The following is a 23,980-nucleotide window of genomic DNA, read 5'->3' as shown; positions in this document are numbered from 1 at the left end:
ATGGTCTGTTAGGTTACAAAGGTACCCGTAGCTCAGTGGTTCTCAAAGTAGGGTCCGTATTCCCAACCCAGGGCTAAGGCTGCCTGGAATTTTTTCTTCAAAAGGTGATTTTCTTAAGAGTTAAATTGGATTTTCATGGAATTCTTTTCCATCACAAAACCAAATTCCCCTTCTTGCCAAACTGTGGCTGTAAGACTCTAGTGATGTCCCAGGACAGTTCTGCAGGAGGACAGACCATCATGCATCAGAGTGAATGAAGTCCAGTCTGGGAGCCAGGCCCATGGCAGAGAAGGATGGGATATGGTAACTGGTGCACCTCCATGTGTTTTTTTTCTGAGCTGAAATATTATGTTTTGAGCTGAAAGATATTGGTCTCCCTAAACACACTCTTTCTGGCCCAGCTCTACACAGGACCTGGCTTGCAGTGACAAGAGCAGAATGAAATAGCCCTCAGGCTTGGACTCTGCAACTCTGATAGAAATTGCACCATTTATTGACAAAAGGGAAAAGAGGAGCCAAATTAATCCCCAGGAAATAAGTTCCATGGCTGAGATACACTGAGCTCATTAATTTGTTGTTTCTCTCTGAGCTCAGGTGTTCCCAGTTGCTCTAGGGATCCTGTCCCATCGATCACAGATCTCAGTATAAAACTTCCCAATTGCACCAAAGTCTCACTTTTGGTCAATGGAAAAATGCTGCCACGTCTCTCTCTCCTGTCTGCAGGTACGTGCTGTTGTCCCGTGTCAGAGTCACACACCCTCACAGACACCATGGTGATTGGCAGGTGCTGACCTGATTCTCCAGCACTACGAACCTCATTCCCAGCTCCTACCCACTGAGCTAAAAGAATGAGAAATTTGGTTGGCCGAAATAGTTGTGTAGTCACAGAGGTTGGTGCGTTCATTTAAGTCTCAGACTAATGAGTAATGCTATTATCAGATGCCAAAAAGCTAAATTAGCACAGCACAACAGCTTTACTCAAACCGAGATGCTGAGCCACAAAGCTCCCCTTGCCCTAAGATAGTAGAGAGATTGACACTTGTTTACTCTCAGCCCTTCTTGAGTTAAGAATTAATCTCATCACACTAAACTGGTTTCACTCTGACTCTCTTACAGGAGAGACACACGTCGCTGTTCGCTGCTCAGAAAAAAAACCAGGAGCATTTGTGTATGGCATGATTAACCTGTGTCCTTGTATGTGTATAGTGTGTGAAATTGATCAGAGAAGTGGAATGACCAGCTGTGATCATCTGGTTTTGTTGAGTAAGCCTTTCCCTGAACTGGTACTAGTACCTTAAGAAACTGACCTCTATTTTTCTTTACTTATGTCATTACAGCAAAGGGACAAGTTCCCCAAGACATCCACCTGCCCACATTCCTGTAGCTGCCTGATCTTGGCTCAGAGAAGATGGAAGAGAGAAATCACTCGGAAGCAACTGAGTTCATTTTTTTAGGACTGACAGATAATCCAGAGCTGACGGTCCCTCTGTTTTGGGTATTTCTCCTGATTTATATCATCACTCTGGTGGGAAACGGAGGGATGATCTTGTTAACTACAATAGACTCAAAGCTCCACACCCCCATGTACTTTTTCCTCAGGAGTTTGTCTTTCTGTGATCTCTGCTATTCCTCGACAATCGCCCCCAAGATGCTGCAGAATTTCTTAGCCGAGAGGAAAAGCATTTCTCGTGCTTCCTGTGCTGTGCAAATGTATTTCTCGATCTCCCTTGCAGATATTGAGTGTCTCTTGCTGGCTGTGATGGCGTATGACCGTTATGTGGCCATCTGTAACCCGCTGCTTTATAGGGCCACTATGTCCCGGCAGCTTTGTAACCTGCTGGTGGCTGGGGTGTATGCCCTGGGGTTTGTGGATTCAATGATACACACATGCCTGACATTTCGGCTATCCTTCTGCCGCTCCAACATCATTAACCATTTCTTCTGTGATGTCCCTCCGCTGCTCATACTCTCTAGTTCTGACACCCGTGTCAATGAGGTTTTGATAATTGCCTTCAGTGGCTGCATTTTAATAAGCAGCATTGTGACCGTCCTCCTCTCCTACGTCTATATCATCTCCACCATCTTGCAGATCCGTTCTGCCGCAGGCCGGCGCAAAACCTTTTCCACCTGCGCTTTCCACTTGATCGCAGTTATTATGTTCCATGGCTCCCAACTCTTCATGTATTTACGGTCCACCTCCAGCTATTCCATGGACAGGGACAAAGTAGTCTCGGTGTTTTACTCGGTGCTGGTGCCCATGCTGAACCCCCTCATCTACAGCCTGAGGAACACGGAGGTGAAAGACTCCCTGAAGAAAGCTGTGAACAAACTCCTAAACAATTCCTGAATCTCTTTAACTGGCTTAGTAGTGGGGAATGGAAACAGGTGTCTTCAATTTCCAGTCCATTGCAATGTCATTTCCTACAGCCTATGGTGTTATTGTTCATTATTATACTGTTGTTGTTATACATAAGTCTGTATTCCAACACGGGCTGCAGGTCTCCACTGAGATCAGGGCTTCCTTTGGCTATTGCCCTTCTGTGTACATAAGAATAAAGTTAATGTACTTTGAAAGCTGGGAGCTGTTTGTATTGGGAAGGAAGGGGGGCTTCAAATCTCTCTCTCTCTTCTCTCTGCCGGTGTTGATTTCAATGTGCACTTCCAAGATGATGCGTGATTTCTGTGGGTGACCCAAAGAGAGAGTGCCCGCCTTCCTGCTACTCCGCTGGCCTTTCTGTGCTCTGTGGGATTCTCGTTCCTATTGTCACCTGATTTGTGTCCATGCATGAGCAGGAGAAACGTGATTTCCAACACACTTGTTGTTATTTGCTTTGTTGTGACCTTCCCTTAAAGTATAGGAAACAACAAAGCAAATAACAGGAGTAACATTTACAAGAGAGCATGGTGTGTGTGCCTCCTTTGCGACAGTCTGCACTGAACAGAACACAGAATAGCACAAAAAGTGTGAATTTTCTCTACCATGTGCATTAAAGAGAATGAACAATTAGTATCAGACACTCGATATTTTTACCCCATCAGCAGGTTTGCAGTGAGTTCTTCCTCTTGGAGCTGTTGCCAAGTATTATAGACTCTGAAGAACAGGGTTTGCGGGATTGGTAGGACTGCGGGGACTGGGCGTGAGAAGTGGGAAGAGCTAGGCCAGTAACTGATTTGGGAGTTCACAGGCGGTTACAAAAAAATAAACAAAAATATTCCAAGCAACCTGACCCACACCTGAATGTTTCCTACATATTTGGCCAATTGCATCCCTGGAAAACCTTTAGCAAAGAGGTTCGGGTGGGGAAAGAAGCAACGGTACTTCTGCCCTTCTAGAGTTTCGTTCAATAGTTGTATGGGGTGTGCCAGTAACTTCTTTTTGAGTTCACAGATATTTGCAAAAAAATTCCCTAAAAGTTTGGCCAACTGAATTCTTATAAAACATTTACAAACGTGGTTTGGGTGGGAGAGGAGGCGACAATGCTGCTTCCCTTGCAAAGTTTCACTCAATGGTTAGATCACTCATGTGGGATGTGGGAGACACGGGTCAGTCCTCCTTCTGTCTGATGGGGAGAAGCAATTGGGCAGTGGGTCTCCCACATTGTCAGACAACGCCCTGGTGACAGGGCTCTATTCTGTCCTGAATCTTTCTCTGGGCTGGTCTACAATTGTCCCACGCTACTTCAAGTCATCCTAATTCAGTCTGTCAAAGAGGTGTTCACACTGAGCTAGGGCAATGGGAGAGTTACATCACTGAGGTATAGAGCCTTTAAATTTCAAGGTCCTTCCTATAGCTTGGCACCAATCCCTCCCCACTCCTAGACGAGGTGATGTTAGTGTCTCTAGGTAACATTGCAGAACTGATAAGATGCTCCAGTATTTGCTGATGCTCGCTGGAAAGGCAAATAGATTCTTCACTCCTGGGCTCCCCTGTCATTGTCTTTGCTATCAATACAAATTGTTTTTAAAAGGATCCTTTGTGTTTGCAACTTTATTTTTACTTTCCACATCCAGTGATGCTACTCCTTTAAGAATGGAGGAAAGGGAATGGAGCACTGGCGTGGGAAAGGATTCTGGCCAAAAGGAAGCCAGCCAGTAAAACTTCCAAAGGGGGTAGTGAGAAAAATGTTTGCTTGGAAATCATTGTGCTTGTGATGTTAAATATGAGTTGCATTTGGCCTTTTATTTATTGGTAATACATTCACTTCTGACTTTTATGCCTCATGACTTGCAATCCCTAAAAATCTCCCTTTTTTCCTGCCGTCAATCAGTGTGGTCTGATTTTTGTATCTAAACCAGCGTGGTTCTGGATTGGAATATTTGGGACCTTCTGTTTCTGAGTGCAGAGCTTGTCGGCTGTTTCTACTGGTGCTCAGGGAAGCGGGACTTTGCATACGTTCCTTGCAACGCCTCCTCCATGAATTGTACAAAAGAATAAAGCTGACTTGGACTGTCATTTCCCTCCCGTCGGCAATCAACTCTGCAATTCTTCACTAGTTGGCACCACGTAGAACAGGGCAGGTCCAACATGCAGAACTAATGCCAGTGAATCCTGCAATAATTTTGCTACACCAGTGAGAAGGGTGGAGTCACAAATAGGCCTGCCGTGATTCTCCTTGGAAGTAGATGATGGTCATAATTTCCTTGTGCCTATGCAATGTGCTTGTGCGTGTGCAGCTGTGGAGAGAGGCTGTTCTCGGTGGTGGCAGATGGCAGAACAAGGAGCAATGGTCTCCAGTTGCAGTGGGGGAGGTCTACGTTGGAAATTAGGAAAAACTATTTCCTTAGGAGGGAGGGAAAACACTGGGATGGGTTCCCCAGAGAGATGGGAGAATCTCCATCACTAGAGGTGTTTCGGTCCCGGCTTGAGAAAGCCCTGGCTGGGTCGATTGAATTGGGATTGGCCCTGCTTTGGGCAGGGGGCTGGACTCAATGAGTCTTGATGTCTCTGCCAGTCCTAGGGTTCTATAATTTTTCAGCTCAGTGCATTGGCCTATTCCTGGGAGGGGGTCTCATCCTTTCCTTTGAATCAAGCACAGCAATCAGTCAGCATCACGCATCTGGTTCTCAATGGGATATTTTCTAGCTGGGTGGCTATGAAGTTATCCAGGTGCAACAGTGGATAACAGAGGATAACTGTTAAGGAACACTGTTAAGGAACTGTTAAGGAACAGTGGATAACTGTTAAGGAACAGTTGGGTTGCCCCTACCGCCAACCTTCACGCCAGGCAATGCCTAGATGGACCACTAACAACCAACCTTCTAGCGTGCCAGTCACACCCTAAATATCTGTGATAGAGATGCAGATGTGTTAGTCTGGTGTAGCTGAAACAAAAAACAGGACTATGTAGCACTTTAAAGACTAACAAGAAGGTTTATTAGGTGATGAGCTTTCGTGGGCCAGACCACTGAGGAAGTGGGTCTGGCCCACGAAAGCTCATCACCTAATAAACCTTCTTGTTAGTCTTTGAAGTGCTACATAGTCCTGTTTTTTGTTTCACATTTAAGCATGAATGACAATTCTGAAACTCCTTGTTGAAGTCTGGAGTTAAAGACTCTTTGATGCAATATGCATGTTTTAATCATTGAGGGAATGGTCAGCGGGCGGCCATGTTTATGCTAATGAGGTGCTAGATATTTAAATCTCAGCTTCATTATCAATTTCGACTTGCTTGATTTGCATCCCTCTGTTGACAGAGAGATGCAGTCTACACGTAGCCTCAGGCACTTCAATTTAAATTCACAGGTGAGACAAAGCCCATAATACAAGTGTATTGCCAACAGACATAGATTGTGCATGAGGACAAATAATGAGAAATAGAAACCAGGCACGGTCACAAGATGCTAAAATGCAGCTTGTGCCAAACTTGACAAAAAGTGGAAATTCAAGAGGAGAGACCATCACTAGGGGTGAAATCCAGCCTGGGAGCCTGGACCATGGAAAAGAATAGTGGGATGAGGGATTCCTGTGGTATTTCAGAGCAGCAACATTTGATTTGTAGACAGACATTAAAGTCTCCACACACACAGGAAAAAAACCACACAACCCAAATCAAGACTTAGTTGTCCATCTCTGTTCAGTATGAGCCTGAACTGAAAACAGCAGGACAAAACATGCCCCTAACTTCAAACTCTTTAACTCTGGTAAAAGTTGCATCATTTTGTAACACAGTAGGAAGGAGTGAGGCAAATTATTCCCCAGGTTACGAATTACACAGACGATGGGGTTGATTCACCGAGCACATTTATTAGTTGTGACTCTCTGAGCTGAGGTATTCCCAGTTGCTTCAGGGAGCGTGTCCCGTAGAGCACAGCTATTGGTATAAAACATCCCACTTGCTCCACACTGGCAGTTTCTGCCTATGGGAAAACACCACGTCTCTCTCTGTAGTCAGCAGGTATGTGCTATTGTCCAGCATCCCAGACACATGCACGTACAAACACCGTGGTCTTTGGTAGGTATCAAATTGAAGACTTTCGGCATTAAAATCATCAGGTTAGCTCCTACGCCTGGCGTTAACAGAACTACCTCTTTGGTTGGAAAAAAATAGATGATTATACTGTCATGGAAGCCATTACCCTATATGATACGTCTGGGTTTTCATACAGATTAGAGCAAACACCATCTTCAGCTTTCATAAAGCTTAATTAGCACAGTGAGTGAGCTTTACCCCAAACCGCGATGTGGAGCCATAGAGCTCAGCCTGTCCCAAGTGGGTAGAAAGACTAATGCTTGTTTACTGAATAGAAGTGTTGGAGTGTGTCTGTGTAGAGGAGCAGGAGTCACCTGGGGGTCATTGTATTTGTACACTGTGCGCATTTTAACGAAACACTGGAATGACAGTTCTGTGGACTACACCCTTCTCTGAGCGGGTACTGGTGTCCATTAGGAAACTGATCTCCATTTTTCTTCACTCACTTCATTACAGCAAAGGGTTAGTTTTCCCCACACCATCCACCTGCACATATTCCTGTGGCTGCCTGATCTTGGCTCAGAGGAGATGGAAGAGGGAAATCACTCGGTGGTGACTGAGTTCATTCTTGCAGGACTGACAGATCGTCCGGAGTTGCAGGTCCCTCTTTTTGTGCTGTTTCTTCTGATCTATGCTATCACCCTGGTGGGGAACGGGGGGATGATCTTGTTAATCACGACTGACCCTCGACTCCACACCCCCATGTACTTTTTCCTCCGGAGTTTGTCTTTTTGTGATTTCTGCTGTTCCACAGTAATTACCCCTAAAATGCTGCAGAATTTCTTACTGGAGAGGAAAAGCATTTCTCGCGCTGCCTGTTCTGTGCAAATGTATTTATTCATCGCTTTTGCAGATATTGAGTGTCTTTTGCTGGGTGTGATGGCGTATGACCGTTATATGGCCATCTGTAACCCACTGCTCTATACAGTCACCATGTCCAGGCAGCGGTGTAACCAGCTGATGGTGGCTGTTTGTGCTGTAGGGTCGGTAGATTCTATGATACACATGTGTCTGACATTTCGGCTGTCCTTCTCTACCTCCAACGTTATCGGTCATTTCTTCTGTGATATCCCCCCGCTGCTGGCACTCTCCAGTTCTGACACCCACCTCAATGAGATTGTGCTCGTTGCTGGTACATGTTCTATTGTAGCGAGCAGCTTTGTGATCATCCTCCTCTCGTATGTCTACATCGTCTCCACCATCCTGCAGATCCACTCCACTGAGGGCCGGCACAAAGCCTTCTCCACCTGCACTTATCACTTGATCACTGTGGTTATGTTTCATGGCACCCAACTCTTGGTGTATTTACGGCCCTCCTCCAACTATTCCACAGATATGGACAAGATAGTCGCAGTGTTTTACGCCCTGGTGATCCCCATGTTGAACCCCTTCATCTACAGCCTGAGGAACACAGAGGTGAAGAACGCCCTGAGGAAAACAATGAATAAACTTCTAACCGATGCGTGAATCTGTCCAGACTTACTGACGGGGCTTGGACACATTGGAATTCAATTCCCAGCCCATCATAATTTGATTTCTACAGCCTGTTCTAGTATTGTTCTTTATTATAATGCCTTATTCATTTTTTTTGTATTCCAACAAGGCCTGCAGTCCTCAATTGAGGTCTGGACTTCCTTCATGAGGCTGTTTCTGCTTCAAAATTCAAGGTGGCTCCTGTTTCGTGTGTGTGAGCTCAGTAATAGTTATCATGTTATTTGAGAGCACGGAGCTGTTTGTGTTGGGATCAAAGAGCGGGGCATTTAGCTCTCTCTTTTTTGTAGCGGGGTAGGTTTCGTTCTGCATTTGGGAGTCTGAAGTGCCTGATGTCTATGGCTCAATGAAAGCAAGTTTTGCACTCTACTGGTACCCTACAGCCCTTTTGGGGGGGTTCTTGAAGAGTTTGTCCCCTGGTTTGTGTCCATGAATCAGAAAGAAAAAAGTGATTTCCCTCAAAATGGCTTTCATTGTAAGTGAAGGACTAGCACAACACAGTTCTGTGAGTGTGCATCTTCTGTGACAGTCTACGCTGAATTGAATAGGTGCTAGTATGGAAAGGGCGAGCTTTTTCTTCCATATAAATTAAACAGAAAGAAAAGTCTTCTCTGGCAGCACATATTTATATCACATCAGCAGGTTTGCTATGCATTCTTGCTCTTTGTTGGGTTGGAAAGTACCATAGACTCTGAAGAATGGGATTTCTGGGAATATTATGGCTCATGGGACAGCGAGGGAGAAGTTGTGGCAGTGGGGACGATCACAGATTTAAGAGGTGGCTGCACATAATTGTAAAAGCAATTCAGTGCGACCCACTGTCAGGGCCCAAAACTGATTTTTTTAGTTACCTGGTTACAAAGCATTGAAAAAAAACACAATTTCAGAGCAATCTGATCCAAAATTTCAGAGCAATCTGATCTGAAAATTCCCTAACTGTTTGGCCAGATGAAAACCTGGACCGAAATTTCATCTGGGTTGGAAGGAAACATTTAACAGGACCAGAAATGGGTCATTTCCTTTCCTTCACTGAAAGAAAAAAGCAAAGACAAGGAAGGGCAAGACTTCCAGAATAGATGGGTGTGGAAGAGGCGACGATGCTGCTACTTCCCTTGGAGACTTTAACCCAGTGATCAGAACACTCACATGAGCTGTGGGTGACACAGGTCAATCCCTTTCTGGCTGGTGTGTTGAAGCAATTTGAAAGTGGGTCCCATACTGCTGGGGAACACCCTGGAGACAGGGCTATGTTCTTTCCTGGATCTTTTGCAGGGCCAGTCTACGCTCAACCTGTCAATCAATCTAAGATTATGTCTACACAGCAGCATTATTTTGGAATAACTGATGCTGTCCGAAATAAGATCATCCGTGTCTACACACAAGCTGTTATTTGACAGAATGTCGAAATATTATTGAGCTGCTTACTCTGACTCCTGTAACCCTTATTGTAGGAGGAGTAAGGGAAGTCGGGAGAAAAGCATTCTATCTCGAAAGAAGTGTTGTGTAGACAGAGCCAAAAGTCAACATCAGCTATTTTGACTTAAGTTATGCAGTTAGTGAAGCTCCAGTTGCGTAGCTTATTTCAAGTTTACCCTGTTGCGTAGACGCGCCCTAACTTATTCTTTTGCAAGTTGATGTAATGTTAGTCCAACTTACTGTGATGTTCCCACCAGGATGTGTCAATGGGAGAGTGATGGAACTGAAGGGTGAGGTCTTTGAATTTCAAGGCTCTTGCTACATCTTGGCACTAAATGGCTATAGGAGTGGACTGTCACAACTGCCAGAGTGGTTGATCTTAGCTTCTATAGCCAGTAATAAAGAATTGATTATATGCTCCAATATTTGCTGATTCTTATAATAAAGGCAGATAGATACTTCTGTCCTGAACGCCCATATAATTCCACTCATTATTAATACAATATTTTAAAATAATGGTCATTTTCATTAGCAACAATGATTTTAATGTACATGTTCACTGGTGAAAAATTAAAGATATTTCTTTCAATGTATATGAATTATTTGGCATAAGAAAACCTGGCACCCTGTACAGTGTGCAATTGCCTTTTCTCATTCCAACGATCCAGAGGCAACGTTTTCAAAAGCATTTACCAAATCATGGTGCCTATGGACAAGTGTGAAAAGTTGGGTATTGCATTCTGCCCCCCTTGGCCCATCTCAAAATGGGACTAACCAGAGTTGCCTGCCTTATTACAGAGTTTAGAAAGGCTTCTACTTCTTTCTATGTCTCTCATCAAGTCCCTCACGGTCTTGATTGTAGTTATCATCACAACGTCCATGTTAGGGAGTGCACTGTTATCTCCTTCTAACATATGATGAGTTGAAGCACAGAGAAAGTAAATGTCTTCTTCAAGATTGCAGAAGAGGTCTACAGTGGAGCCAGAAACTAAGCCTCAGTTTACAGACTGCTAGACTAACACTCTACTTAACAGATAATCATTCCTTCTCATGGAGACAGAGGAACAGAGGTGTATAGCCTATAAGTAGAGGAGTGGTAACCCAACCCCTCAATTTGTATAGCAATGCAACCTTCTTCAGATTCACCATGTATGTCTCACATATGTTATGGGGCTATCTCTTGTAGTCTCCAATACTGACTTTTTTATATATTCAAGAGAATTTGGTGGATTCCATCAGATTGCCCTATATTTTACTGGTGAACCAAGTTGAGACATGTCTTCCTGATACAGTCTCAGATGTCAGGCTGTTGCAACAGACTCATTTACCTTCAGTCCTGTTGATACTTCTCATATTAAAGACAGCAGAGGCAAACAGGATAGAAAATAAATTATTTACAAATTATGACAATAATTATGACAAATTAAAGTATTTACAAATTATGACACTCCTTTTGCATAACGATGATAAATGTTGTACAAATCATGCCTTGTGAGGTATCATTCAAAAGCTCATAATCCGCTGATCATCATTGTCCTCTTAACATTTGTGACAACACTGATTGTGAAGTTATAAGATTCAACTCATCATATGTGAAGGGAAAAAAATGAAGTCACACCAAGTCATGGGCAAATGTGTCAATTTCAGGACATTTCAGCTTTTAATTGAAATGACATCAAGCCTTTCCAGGGAAGGGAGGAATTATCCTAAGAGGAGAAATTATAACATTTCTGAATGTATTCGCCAATAAAAAAGGAAAGACCTTTAGCAAGAGGGAGAAATGTGACAGGAAAGGGGGAGAGAAGTAGCTGTAAGAGGCAGGGGGAAAGCTCCTCCATCAATGCAGGGAATGTCTATACTAAAGTCACCAAAATGACTCGGGAATGGAATTGAAATAGCACCGTAATGTATAGATGCTACCCACATTGTTGCAAGGGGATTCTCCATCAATTTGAAAGGCAGGAGCTATGTTAATGGAAGAATTACACTGAGGGTGAGCGCAACTTGACTGCCACTGACAGAGTGTGAAAAGTTTCTCAGCCTTATGTAACAGAGCTCGGTTGATCAAATGTTTAAGCAAAAACCACCAGGCCTCAGGGAAGGTACCGATGGAAAAAAACAGTTGGGAAATCTAGTCCTGTCTCCTTCCCAGGGCAGCAGAATCCCCTTCCGTTCTTTTCCTTCAGACCAGTTGGAAATAGCCCAGCTGTTCCAGCTTCCCAGTGTCAGGCTGTGCGTGTGCCGTGCGCACTGTGTGTGTGTGGTGTGGGGGAAGCTGAATGTTGAGCCTACACATGTGTGTGTCCCTTGCCCTGACCATTGCCCCGGCCAGCATCCTTTACCCCACCCAACCATCGATCCAGGGCTTCTTGCTGTAAAGGAGGCCACCCAACATAGAACAGCAAGCAGCTCATGCAAGGGTGTGATCTGGGCCAAGCTGTGGGCCCTGAGGAATGGAACATACCATTGACACACCTGAGGTTTCAGATAGAGGAACCAGGTCCCTTAACCAGAAGGCTCCTTGTCCACAAGAAGACCACCTGGTGCCTAGTGTTTAGTGAAAGAGGGTATGGCCGTGGGCTCTCTGATGCCTTGGTTGGGGCAGGTCAGATGTTCTCAGCCTTTTTTCTTTCTGAGGATCTCAACATGACCCACTGCCCAACTGTGCCACACCAACTGTCTCTCTGCGTGTTAAAGCCAGGGCCAGTGTGAGGGGGTAGCATGCAGAGGCATATCGACCTAAGCTGCTCAGGTTTCAGCGCTGGGTGGGCGTCTTCGGGGCTCTGGACTTCAGCTCCATGTGATGGGGCATTAGCTTTCTGCCCTGTGCTTGGCCAAACCCCTGAACCCTGCCCCCGGGCGCCTTGGTGGAGAACCCTGGTACTATTGGTGGGATGGCCACGCACTGATAAGCTCTGCATGAGGGGCAGAATAAGGGTGTGTCAATCAGATCATGTGGCCCTGACAGAGCCGGCCTCACAAAACGCACAATCCCATTTGTGCTCCTTTGATCCTGATGGTTCTTTTCCCTCTGCACACACTCGCTTTGGGGGAGGGGTGAAAACTGGTTTGGGAACAAAGTGAGACTCATCCACCACAGCGCTTCCTGTTAGTTATGCTCGAGGCTGCTGGTGGGCGCTACCTTTGGCTGGTGTCTCGTCCCTCTTCTCTCATCTGTTTTCACCGTGTGTCTCTGGAACCACATCCCTCCCTTAGACCACAGTGTCTGCTTTAGTGCCCACCCTTTTGTTCTCCCCTTTCTCTGGGTTCCAGCAGTCCTTACTGCATCTGCATTAGGGGCCAACAGCCTCCCACAGGTAGCCCCTCGCCTCAGGGCAGGCCACAGCCTGTATTGGCCATGCTCCCTGGTGGCAAAACTCATTGAAAAGAGAAAGGGAAGGACCCAGGCCCACCTTCTAATCTGGATCCTGACTCAAGGGCCCTCTAGTGAAAGCATTCCTTATCCTTCATGTTCCTTGATTACCAATGTTCCCTGGGCCGCTTCCTCCTTTGCCCCTTTCCGACCCCGTATCAAGGCCTCATCCTGGCAGGTACCAGGCTGGTGTTTTCTCTCTCTTCTCCCTGAGCACTGCTCAGTGCAGGCTACTTCTCCTGTGCTGCTCAGGGCCCACCTGAGCTCTCTTCACTGCTGAAGCCTCTGACAGGACCCAGCCCGGCCCTCATTGACGAGCTTCTCCCTTCACCCTGACTCCCAAGCAAGGGGAGGACATAGACTACCAAGGGGCCTGGCATTAGAGAGAAAGTGTCCAGAATACACCCACATGGGCTACGGGTTTTGCATTCTATCCATTGGAGTCATAGAACCATAGAACACTAGACCTGTAAGGGACCTCGAGAGGTCATCAAGTCTAGTCCCCTGCCCTCAAGGAAGGACCAAGCACCATCTAGACCATCCCTGACAAGTGTCTGTCCAACCTACTCTTACATATCTCCAGGGATGGAGATTCCACAACCTCCCTAGGCAATTTATTCCAGTGTTTAACCACCCTGACAGGTTTTCCTAATGTCCAACCTAAACCTCCCTTGCTGCAGTTTAAGCCCATTGCTTCTTGTCCTGTCCTTAGAGGCCAAGGAGAACAATTTTTCTCCCTTCTCTTTGGAACACTCTTTTAAATAATTGAAAACTGCTACAATGTCTCCTCTCAGTCTTCTCTTTTCTAAGCTAAACAAGCCCAATTCCTTCCGCCTTGCCTCATAGCTCATGTTCTCTAGACCTTTCACCATTTTTGTTACTCTTCTCTGGACCTTCTTCAATTTCTCCACAACTTTCTGGACATGTGGTGCCCAGAACTGGACACAATATTCCAACTGAAGCCTAATCAGCTCAGAGTAGAGCAGAAGAATGACTTCTTGGGTCTTGCTCACAACACTCCTATTAATGCAACCCAGAATCGTGTTTGCCTGTTTTGCAACAGTCTCACACTGTTGACTCCTATTTAGCTTGTGGTCCATTATGACCCCTAGATCCCTTTCTGTAGTACTCCTTCCTAGACAGTCGCTTCCCATTCTGTGTGTGTGAAGCTGATTGTTCCTTCCTAAGTGGAGCACTTTGTATTTGTCCTTATTAAACTTCATCCTGTTTACCTCAGACCATTTCTCCAGTTTGTCCAGATCCGTTTGAATTTTGACCCTACCCTCGAGAGCACTTACAACCCCTCCCAGCTTGGTATCATCTGCAAATTTAATAAGTGTCCTCTCTATGCCAATATCTGAATTGTTGATGAAGATCTTGAACAGAACCCATCCCAAAACAGATCCTAGTGGATCCACATTTGTTATCCCCTTTCAGCATGACTGTGATCCCTTAACAACTATTCAGCAGAACAGGGTGATTCTGAACATAGGAATGATGGAGAAGATCTCAGCTAAAGCTGCAAGCAGTTAGTCTGTTATGGTTCCATCTCAATTCCTCCTCCTTTAACTCTAAATTTGTTGCTAAGGCTGGATAAAATTTTTGTCTTTAAATATTTTTATGGATGGGAAGTTGGATTTTCATTTCAACTGATTTATTGCCATGGGGCTTTCTGTTGTATGAAAATTAGCAACTTTCCATCAAAATAGCAAACTCCCCTCCTTCCCCAAACTGTGGGTCTTTGGTGATCTTCCAAGGCAGGTCATCAGGAGGACAAACTAGCTCATGCTAGAGCGGGTGAGCATCAGCCTGGGAGCCATGGAAAAGAAGGATGGGATGGAGTATCTGAGGGACCCTGCAGTAGTCAAGATTTTGGTTTCCATAAACAATAGACCAAGCCTATCCTTTGTGAATCAGCTCTGCTCAGTACCAGCTTGAACAGAAAAAAGCAGGATGAGCTATACCCCTAACTTCATATTCTGTAACTCTGATAGAAATTGCATCGTTCAATAACACGGGAGGAAAGAGGGGGACAATTAATCCCCAGTGTACAAATTACAGAGAGAGTGGCTTTGTTCCACTGAGCGCAGTAATTAAGTGTCATGTCTCTTGGAGCTCAGGTACTCCCAGCTGTATCAGGGACCTTGCCCCATAGATCACAGATCTCAGTATAAAACTTCCTGAACACTTAAAACTGTCAGTTTCCATTGAAGTAAAAAACGTACCAGGTCGGTCTCTCCTCAGCAGGTACGTACTCTTGCCTATTTCATAGTCACACACGTAGGCTGTGTCCAGACTCAGGGGTTTTTTCGGGAAAAGTAGCCTTTTCCCGAAAAAACTTCCCCTGTGTCCAGACTCAAGCCGCGTTCTTTCGAAATAATTTCGAAAGAACGTGGCTTTTCTTTCGATGGCGGTAAACCTCGTTTCACGAGGAAGAACGCCTTCTTTCGAAAGTTCCTCTTTCGAAAGAAGGCGTTCTTCAATGTAAATAGGGCTTCCTCGAAAGAGAGCATCCATACTCGCTGGGTGCTCTCTTTCGAAAAAGCGGATTGCTCTTTCGAAAGATCCGCCTGCAGTCTAGACGCGATCTTTCGAAAGAGGCTCTTTCGAAAGATGCTTTCGAAAGAGCCTCTTTCAAAAGAAGCCTGCAGTCTAGACATAGCCACAGAGACACCATGATCAGTGGGTATTGAATTCAATATGCCATCACTAAAAGCCTTAGACTGGCTCGTACCCTTCAAGATAATAGAATGATCTTTTGGTTGGGAAAAAATAGGCAATTACATAGACAGTGTCACTCATTATGTCTCTGGGTTTCCATAGAGACCAGCATAAATGCCATTTTCAGATGCCAAAATCTTAATTCGCCCTGCAAGCAAGTTTTAGCCCCAATTGACATGCTGAGCCCCGGAGCTCCCTTTGCCCAAAGCGGGGAGAAAGATGGATCCTCATTGACTCTCACCCCTTCCTGAGCTAAAAAACAATCTCTCTGTCAGAGACAGTTTTCACCCTGATTCTCCCCCAGCAGAGAAACGAGGTGCTCTTTGCTGCTTGGAATAGTGCACGGGAGTGTGTGGGGTTGTTTTCACATTGGTACATTGTATTAGTGGGCATTGTACGGTACAACTGGCATGACCAGCTGTGAACATCTAGCTCTGAGGACTATGCTCTTCCTCAGTCTTATACTGATACCCACTGAAAAACTGATCTTCATTTTTTTGTTCACTTTCTTACAGCGTAGGGACAGGTTCCCTGAGCCATGCACCTGCCCACGTCCCTGTAGCTGCCTGATCTCGGCTCAGAGGAGATGGAAGAGGGAAATTGCTCAGAGGCGACTGAATTCATTTTCTCAGGACTGACAGATCGTCCAGAGCTGCAGGTCCCCCTGTTTGTGTTGTTCCTACTGATTTATATTATCACCCTGGTGGGGAACGGAGTGATGATCTTATTAATCACAATTGACTCCCGACTCCACACCCCCATGTACTTTTTCCTCCGGAATTTGTCTTTCTGTGATCTCTGCTATTCCACAATAATAGCCCCTAAGATGCTGCAGAATTTCTTAGCTGAGAAGAAAAGCATTTCCCACGCTGCCTGCGCTGTGCAAATGTATTTCTTTGTCTCTTTTGCAGATCTTGAGTGCCTCTTGCTGGCTGTGATGGCGTATGACCGTTATGTGGCCATCTGTAACCCACTGCTTTATAAGGTCACCATGTCCAGGCAGCTTTGTAGCCAGCTAGTGGCCGGGGTGTACGCTGTGGGGTTGGTGGATGCATTGATAGAAACATGTTGTACGTTCCGGCTGTCATTCTGCCACTCCAACGTCATCAATCATTTCTACTGTGACATCCCCCCACTGCTGGCGCTCTCCTCTTCTGACACCCGTATCAGTGAGACTGTGATGCTTGCCTTCGTTGGCTTTATTATAGTAAGCAGCGTTGTGACCATCCTCCTTTCCTATGTCTACATCATCTCCAGCATCCTGCGGATCCGCTCCGCCGAGGGCCGGCGCAAAGCCTTCTCCACCTGCACTTGTCACTTGACGGTGGTGGGCATGTTCCATGGCAGCCAACTCTTCATGTATTTACGCCCTCCCTCCAGCTATTCCATGAACATGGACCAAATAGCCTCCGTGTTCTACACGCTGGTGATCCCCATGTTGAATCCCCTTATCTACAGCTTCAGGAACAAGGAGGTGAAGGGCGCCCTGAGGAAAGCAGTAATTAAACTCCTAAGCAAATCTGGTTAACTCAGTACAGACTTAGTGATGGGGAGTGGAAACATGTGAATTTAATTCCCAGCCTGTTGTAGTTTGATTTCCAGAGACCATGCTAATATTGTTCTATGTTACATTGAATTATTCATTTGTTTGTATCCAAACCAGGCCTGTAGTCCTCCATTGAAAAGAGCTTCCTTCATGAGGCTGTTTCTCCTTCAAAATTCAAAGAGGCTCCTGTTTTGTGTGTGTGAGTCCAGTAATATGTGTGACGTGCTGTCACGTTACTGGATTTTGAGGGGAGCAGACAGATTACTGCTGCACCCATGTGGGGGTGTTGGCCCCAAAAGTGGCACAAAGAGGGGCCATGCGAGGTGTCAAATAGAAGCTTTCTTTCTTCTGATTCCATATATGCTATTCATGTGATTGTATAATGTCGGTATGTGAAGATATAAGCATGTATTTGGTGTGGATACCAAATGTTTCTCTATATGTGGTTGAACTATCGGCAAAGTAGCTCAGCCTATGGACATGCTAATGAGCAAAGCTCTGGAACAATAGCCCCCTATAGGCCAAGGACACACCTCAAGAGTGGTGACTCATACCTAGGGGCTACCAGCAGGGAACACAGGGATAGGCCATGGGCCAGGTGACCTGCTGTAGCCAAGAAGAGACCAGGGATCTGTGGACCCTGTTAGCTGTGCCACTGTGACAGACCGGGCCAAGTCTGGGCACAGCTCTGGTTCCAGAGCTTTGCTCGTTAGCATGTCCATAGGCTGAGCTACTTTGCCCATAGTTCAACCACATATAGAGAAACATTTGGTATCCACACAAAATACATGCTTATAACTTCACATACCGACATTATACAATCACATGAATAGCATATATGGAATTAGAAGAAAGTAGACTTCCATTTGACACCTCATATGGCCCTCCTTTGTGCCACTTTTGGGGCCGACATCCCCCCATGGGTGCAGCAGTGATCTGTCTGCTCCCCTCAAAATCCAGTAACGTGACATGTGCTTTGACAGCAAGGGATTGTGTTGGGATTGAAGAGCGGGGCATCTAATCTAGCTCCCTCTTCTCTGTAGCGGGATAGGTTTTGTTCCGTAGTTGTGAGTCTGAAGTGCCTGATGTCTATGGCTCAATGAAAGGGAGTTTTGCACCGTCCTGCTACCTTGCAGCCCTTTGTGTGCTCTGGGGGGTTGTTGTAGAATTTGTCTCCTGGTTTGTGTCCATGAATTGGAAAAAAAAAGTTATTTCCCTCAAAATGGCCTTTATTGTAAGTGAAGGCCCAGCACAACACAGTTCTGTGAGTGTGCATCTTTTGTGACAATCTACGCTGAACTGAATAGACACTAATATGGAAAGGGTGAGCTATTTCTTCCATATAAATTAAACAGACAGCAATGGCTTCTCAGACTCTTCATATTTACATCACATCAGCACGTTCACTGTGAGTTCTTCCTCTTCATTCTGCTGGAAATTATAGACTCTGAGCAATAGGGATTCTGGGAATTGTACGGCTCAAGGGACTGGGCGTGGGAAATGGAGACAGCTTAAAAAAACTGCACTTTGAGTAAACAGGTGGTGATAAAAATGGAAAAAATAAATTCAATTCCTCCCGATCCAAATATGAACATTCCCTACATGTTTGGCAAATTGAAAGCATTGTCCGAAATCTCCTGTGAGGTGGAAGAGAAGCATTCGTGTGCTCAGCAATGCTTCCCTTCCTAGGTTGTTTTCAATGTCAAAGAAAAGCCAGTGAAGGGCTAGACTGAGACAATGGATGGATGTGTAAGAGGTTGGGATGGTGCAGACTTCAATCCAGTGGTCAGAGCACTCAGGTGGGAGGTGGGTGACACAGGTCAGTCCCCCTCTGTCTGGTGTGGTGAAGTCATTTGAAAGTGGGTCTCCCGCACTGATGGACAGTGCTCTGGGGACTGGGCTGTGTCGTGTCATGAATCTCTTGCAGGGCTGGTCCACCCTGATCCTGTGAGGCCACCTACATTATGCTACTTAAGCCAATGTAGCTCTCGTCTGACTCGCAGCTGTGCTCTGACTGTGCTACCTAGATGGGAGAGTCCTCTAAGTGATGCGTGGAGTCTTTGAATGTCAAGGGTCTTTCTATATCTTGGTACTCAAGGGCAAAGGGAGGGGAGTGGCACGACTCCCAGACTTCCTGATTTTAGCTGCTTTGTCTAATATTAAATATGATCACATGCACAGGCCCTTTTACAGCCCTCATCCATGCAGTACCTCTGAGCACCTCGCAATCGGGACTGTATTTATTGTCACACCTTCCATATTGGCTAGGCCATCATTAGCTCCATTTCACAGAGGACGAGCTGAAGCACAGAGAAAGTAAATGTCTTGTTTCGAGGATCCATGAGGGGCCTACATTTCAGCCAGGAATTAAGCCCCAGTTAACAAAGACTGCCTGACTCTAAAGCTCTATCCAGTAGATTAACGTTTCCCAACCACGGTTCCGCAGAACGCTGCGGTTCTGCAGACCATTGTCAGGGGTTCCGCGAGAAATCGTGGAATAAATAAATTAAAAAAATGTTTTCTTACAATGTAAGTTAACATATATATATATAACAGCCCTTTACAAAGAAATTTTCTCGACAATAATTTAGCAGTAATTGAATTGCGCTCCCCGCTGTCAACTTTTTCTGGCCAAGCAAACTTTTTCATAGGTTCCTTGGGATATGAAAAATTATTTTAAGGGTTCCTCCATGGGAAAAAGTTTGGGAATCACTGTAGTAGATAAATGTTCCTTCTCATGATAATGCAGGAACTGATGTATCAAACCTGTAGGTAAGGGAGATATCACTCATCACCCCGGTCTATACAGTAATGCAACCTTCCTCAGATTTACCATGTAAGTCTCACAATGATATCAGGTTGTCTCTTGTGGTCGTCACTACTGACTTTTTTAAATATTGGAGAAAATGTGATGGATTCCATCAGCACACCCCATTTTTTAAGCTGTGAATTGTTTTCCTGATACAGTTTCAGATGACAGGCTGTTACACAGATTTCTTCAGCCTATGTCCTGTTGGTACTTCTGAAATTAAAGACCACTGCAGCAAACAAATAGGATGGAAAAGAAATTATTTACACATTTTGATGGTGTGTACCCTTATGCTCACCCCTGTTGCCTGATGATGATGATACTTGTTGTACAAATCATGCCTTATGAGGTATCATTTGAAGCTCATAATCCGCTGATCATCATTGTCCTCATAACATTTGTGACCACACTGAATGTAAAGTTATAAGATTCTACTGTATAACATTATTGAGACATTCCAAGTTTAGAAAAACAGGCATGAGAGAACCAGTTCCTTGGAAGCAAATGATAACATTGGTGCCTCAGAGTGGTGTAAAAAAATCAAATTGTATTTCGCTTGATAAAGAGCTCATTCTTGGGCAGGAAGAAGTTTGTGAGTGAGAAATCTACATTTGGACAAACAAGCCGTGCGAGCTTTCTGTCCTCTCAGTCTTTGTCTCTTGCATGTGAGTGGGATATAATTCTTGTGAAAGAGAAATGATGATAAGAGGAGAAGACAACTGCCCGACATGTACTCTTCCTCCTTTTCTCTCTGCTGACAACACCAACACTGTTTGACGGAAAATGAAAGGACAATGAAAGGGGAAGGTTTTGGCTGAAAGACAACCAGCAGGCAAGACTGATGATAGTGGTGGTGAGAGAAATCCCTTTATTTTGAATTCATTTACCTCATGATGTGTTCAATATTAGTTACATTTTACCTTTTTTCCCCTTTGCAACCAATTCTGACTTTTATGTCTCATGACTTGTAATCACCTCTGGAGCCTCTTACAGGACCTAGCCTGGCCCTCATTGACTGGCTTCTACCTTCACCCCAATTCCCACACAAGGAAAGGACATGGATTGGCATTAGAGAGAAAGAGTCCACAGTACCCCTACATTGGCTGTGGATTTGGCATTCCCCTTGGAGTCAGGAGAACATGTTGATTCTGAACACGGGAGGAGTTCTCAGCTAAAGTGGCAAGCCGTTAGTCTGTTACGGCTTCATCTTGGTTCTGGCTCCTTTAACTCTAAACTTGTTGTGAAGGTTGGCTGGATTTTTTTTTCTTGAAATATTTTTTATGGATGGTGTGATGGGGCAGCGGAACCCAGCACTCGCACAGAGCCGGAGGTATCCTGCTGGAGTGTGGGAACACCCCACTCCCGGAGATGCATGCTCCCAGGCCGCCGGCCATGGCGGAGAGGGAGGGAGTGACCGGGCAAGGGCGGATGGCGGGGCCAGAAGGGGCAGGTCAGTGTCCTCGGTGCATCCCTGCCCTGCGCTGTTGGTGGGGAGTATAAAAGCGGGCTGCCCCCTGGCAGGAGGGGGCGCAGAGGAAGTGGAATCCTGGGAGGAGCTGGCAGAAGGAGCACCACTGGGGAAGCTGGCAGGAGACCAGATGGCATGAGATACCCTGAAAGGGGGGGGGGGCTGAAGGTCTCTCACACCGTGGAGAGAGGTAGGTTGGAGAATAGAACCCATGGTGGGTGGGTAGGAAGTGACCCAGGGCAGGGTGCTGGAAGGAACCTGGGGGGTTGGTGCATTATGGGAGACTCCCCACCAACCGGACAGGGCTTCGCCACCCTGTCCTGAGGGCCCTGGGCCGGGACCCGGAGTGAGGGCAGGCCTGGGTCCCCCTACCAGGTTCCAGCGGCTGTAAGAGTGGTGCACTCGGCGGTTGCAAAGTGGAATTATAGACTAATCCACCTGGGGCTGGCTGGGCGGAAAGACTAACCCATACGACTCGTCAGAATCATTGGTGAAGAGAGATGGGTGCGTGCTACGTTGTGAACCTTCTGAGCGAGTTGTGATGCGAAAACAGGCTGCTCTTGGACCCCAGTATTGTTCCCTGGGAGGACTAAGTGGGAAGGCTTGTTGGGCGTCCCTGGGGAGCGACACCCGGCTGGGCCATTGGTTGGGACCAGAGTAACACAAGACGCGACCCCAGGGACAGGGTTCACCCCTAATGTGGGGTTCTGAGGGGTGGCAACCTGATAGATGGGATGTTGGATTTTCCATTCCAACTGATTTTTTTTTAATGGAATGATCTGTTCTATGGAAATTAGCAACTTTCCATCAAAATACCCAAGTCCCCTCCTCCGTACAGTGTGACAGTGGGTCTCTGGTGATGTTCAAGGGCCGGTCATCAGGAGGACAGACCATGTCATGTTACAGGGGATGTTCTTCCATCTGGGAGCCATGGAAGTGAAAGGTTGCAAAGGGCTTCTGAAGGAACTGGGGGTATTTCAAGATTTTGGCTTCCACAAACTACAGACCAAAACAATCCTTGTGGATCAGCTCTGCTCAGTACCAGCTTGATGTGACCACAGCAGGACGAGCTATACCACTAACTCCATACACTGCAGCTGTGGTAGACATTGCGTCATTTCATAGCACAGGAGGAAAGAGCAGACAAATTAAACCCCAATGAACAAGTTACAGCAGGGATGTCTTTGCTCCCCCGGATGTGCTAATTAGATGTTGTTTCTCTCTGAACTCAGATATTCCCTCTGGTATCAGGGAGCATGTCCCAAAGATCACAGATCTCAGTATAAAACTTACCAAACACTTAAACCTGGCAGTTTCCATCAAAGGGAAAGTCCAAGCCCATCTCTCTCATCAGCAGGTAAGTGCTATTGTTCAATACCATGGACTCTCTCTCTCTCTTTCTCTCTCTCTCACACACACACACACACACACACACACACACACACACACACACACACACACACACACACACACACCGGGATAATCAGCAGGTACGTGCTATTAGACTATGCCATGGTCACACACACACACACACCATACAGACACTGGGATAATCAGCAGGTATTAGGCTTTTAGTGCTGGAGTCTTGAATCCAAGTCTGGCTGAGTTAACCTAACAGAATAACCTCTTTGATTGGAAAAAAATAGGCAATTAGATAGTCACTGAAGCTGGACAAATTATGAAATACACTATTTCGAAAATGTCATGAAATAAGCTATGCAATTTGCGTAGCTCACATTGAGTAGCTTACTTCGATCTAGCGGTGCACCCTTAGGGTGCATCTGTATTGCACCCGTCGCTCAAAATAAGCTATGCAATTTGAGCTATGGAAATTCCATAGGTTATTTTGAGTCAAATTCGAAATAGCGTTTTTCATAATTTGGTGCTGTCTGCACCTAAATAGCACTGCAGTCTAGAGATAGCCCCACAGAGCTCCCTTTGCCGAAAGAGGGGAGAAAGATGGATCCTCATTGACTCTCACCCTTCCTTGAGCTAAGAAACAATCTCTTCTGTTGGAGGCGGTTTTCATCCTGATTCTCTCACAGCAGAGACACGAGGTGCTGTTTGCTACTTGGAATAGTGCACAGAAGTGTGTGTGTGGGGTGTGTTCTCATATTGGTACATTGTATTAGTGGGCATTATACAGGACAACTGGCATGACCAGCTGTGAACATCTGGCTCTGAGGACTTAGGCCTTCCCCAGCCTTGTACTGGGGCCCATTGAAAAACTGATCTTCATTTTTTCTTCACTTACTTCCCTACAGCAAAAGGAAAAGTTCCCCAAGCCATCCACCTGCCCACATCACTGTAGCTGCCTGCTCTCAGCTCAGAGGAGATGGAAGTGGGAAATTACTCAGAGGCAACTGAGTTCATTTTTTCAGGACTGACAGATCGTCCGGAGCTGCAGGTTCCCCTCTTTGGGGTGTTCCTACTGATTTATATTACCAGCCTGGTCTGTAACGGGGGGATGATCTTGTTAATCACGATTGACCCCCGACTCCACACCCCCATGTACTTTTTCCTCCGGAATTTGTCTTTCAGTGATCTCTGCTTTTCCTCAGTAATTGTCCCTGAGATGCTGCAGAATTTCTTAGCCAAGAGGCAAAGCATTTCTCGCACTGCCTGCGCTGTGCAAATGTATTTCTTTATCTGTTTTTCAGATATGGGGAGTCTCTTGCTGGTTGTG

The 23,980-nt window shown here is 45.7% G+C and overlaps 3 protein-coding genes across 3 annotated transcripts; all 3 read left to right on the top strand.

Annotated features, from left to right (window-relative positions):
• The first annotated feature begins 1,408 nt into the window (after positions 1-1,408).
• Positions 1,409-2,347, top strand: LOC102447141 (olfactory receptor 5AS1-like). The gene has a single exon (XM_006136534.3). It carries the CDS (start codon positions 1,409-1,411, stop codon positions 2,345-2,347), a length of 939 nt encoding a protein of 312 aa, XP_006136596.3.
• Positions 2,348-6,998: 4,651 nt separating this feature from the next.
• On the top strand, positions 6,999-7,937 carry LOC142829025 (olfactory receptor 5AS1-like). Its single transcript, XM_075926085.2, has one exon. It carries the CDS (start codon positions 6,999-7,001, stop codon positions 7,935-7,937), a length of 939 nt encoding a protein of 312 aa, XP_075782200.2.
• Positions 7,938-16,057: 8,120 nt separating this feature from the next.
• On the top strand, positions 16,058-16,999 carry LOC106732907 (olfactory receptor 8U9-like). Its single transcript, XM_014580293.4, has one exon. It carries the CDS (start codon positions 16,058-16,060, stop codon positions 16,997-16,999), a length of 942 nt encoding a protein of 313 aa, XP_014435779.4.
• Positions 17,000-23,980: the final 6,981 nt, after the last annotated feature.

The sequence above is a fragment of the Pelodiscus sinensis genome, chromosome 5, assembly GCF_052426305.1.
Source record: "Pelodiscus sinensis isolate ZL-2025 chromosome 5, ASM5242630v1, whole genome shotgun sequence".
In the NCBI taxonomy this organism is placed as follows: Eukaryota; Metazoa; Chordata; order Testudines; family Trionychidae; genus Pelodiscus; species Pelodiscus sinensis.
This window is presented reverse-complemented; position numbering and strand designations above follow the sequence as displayed.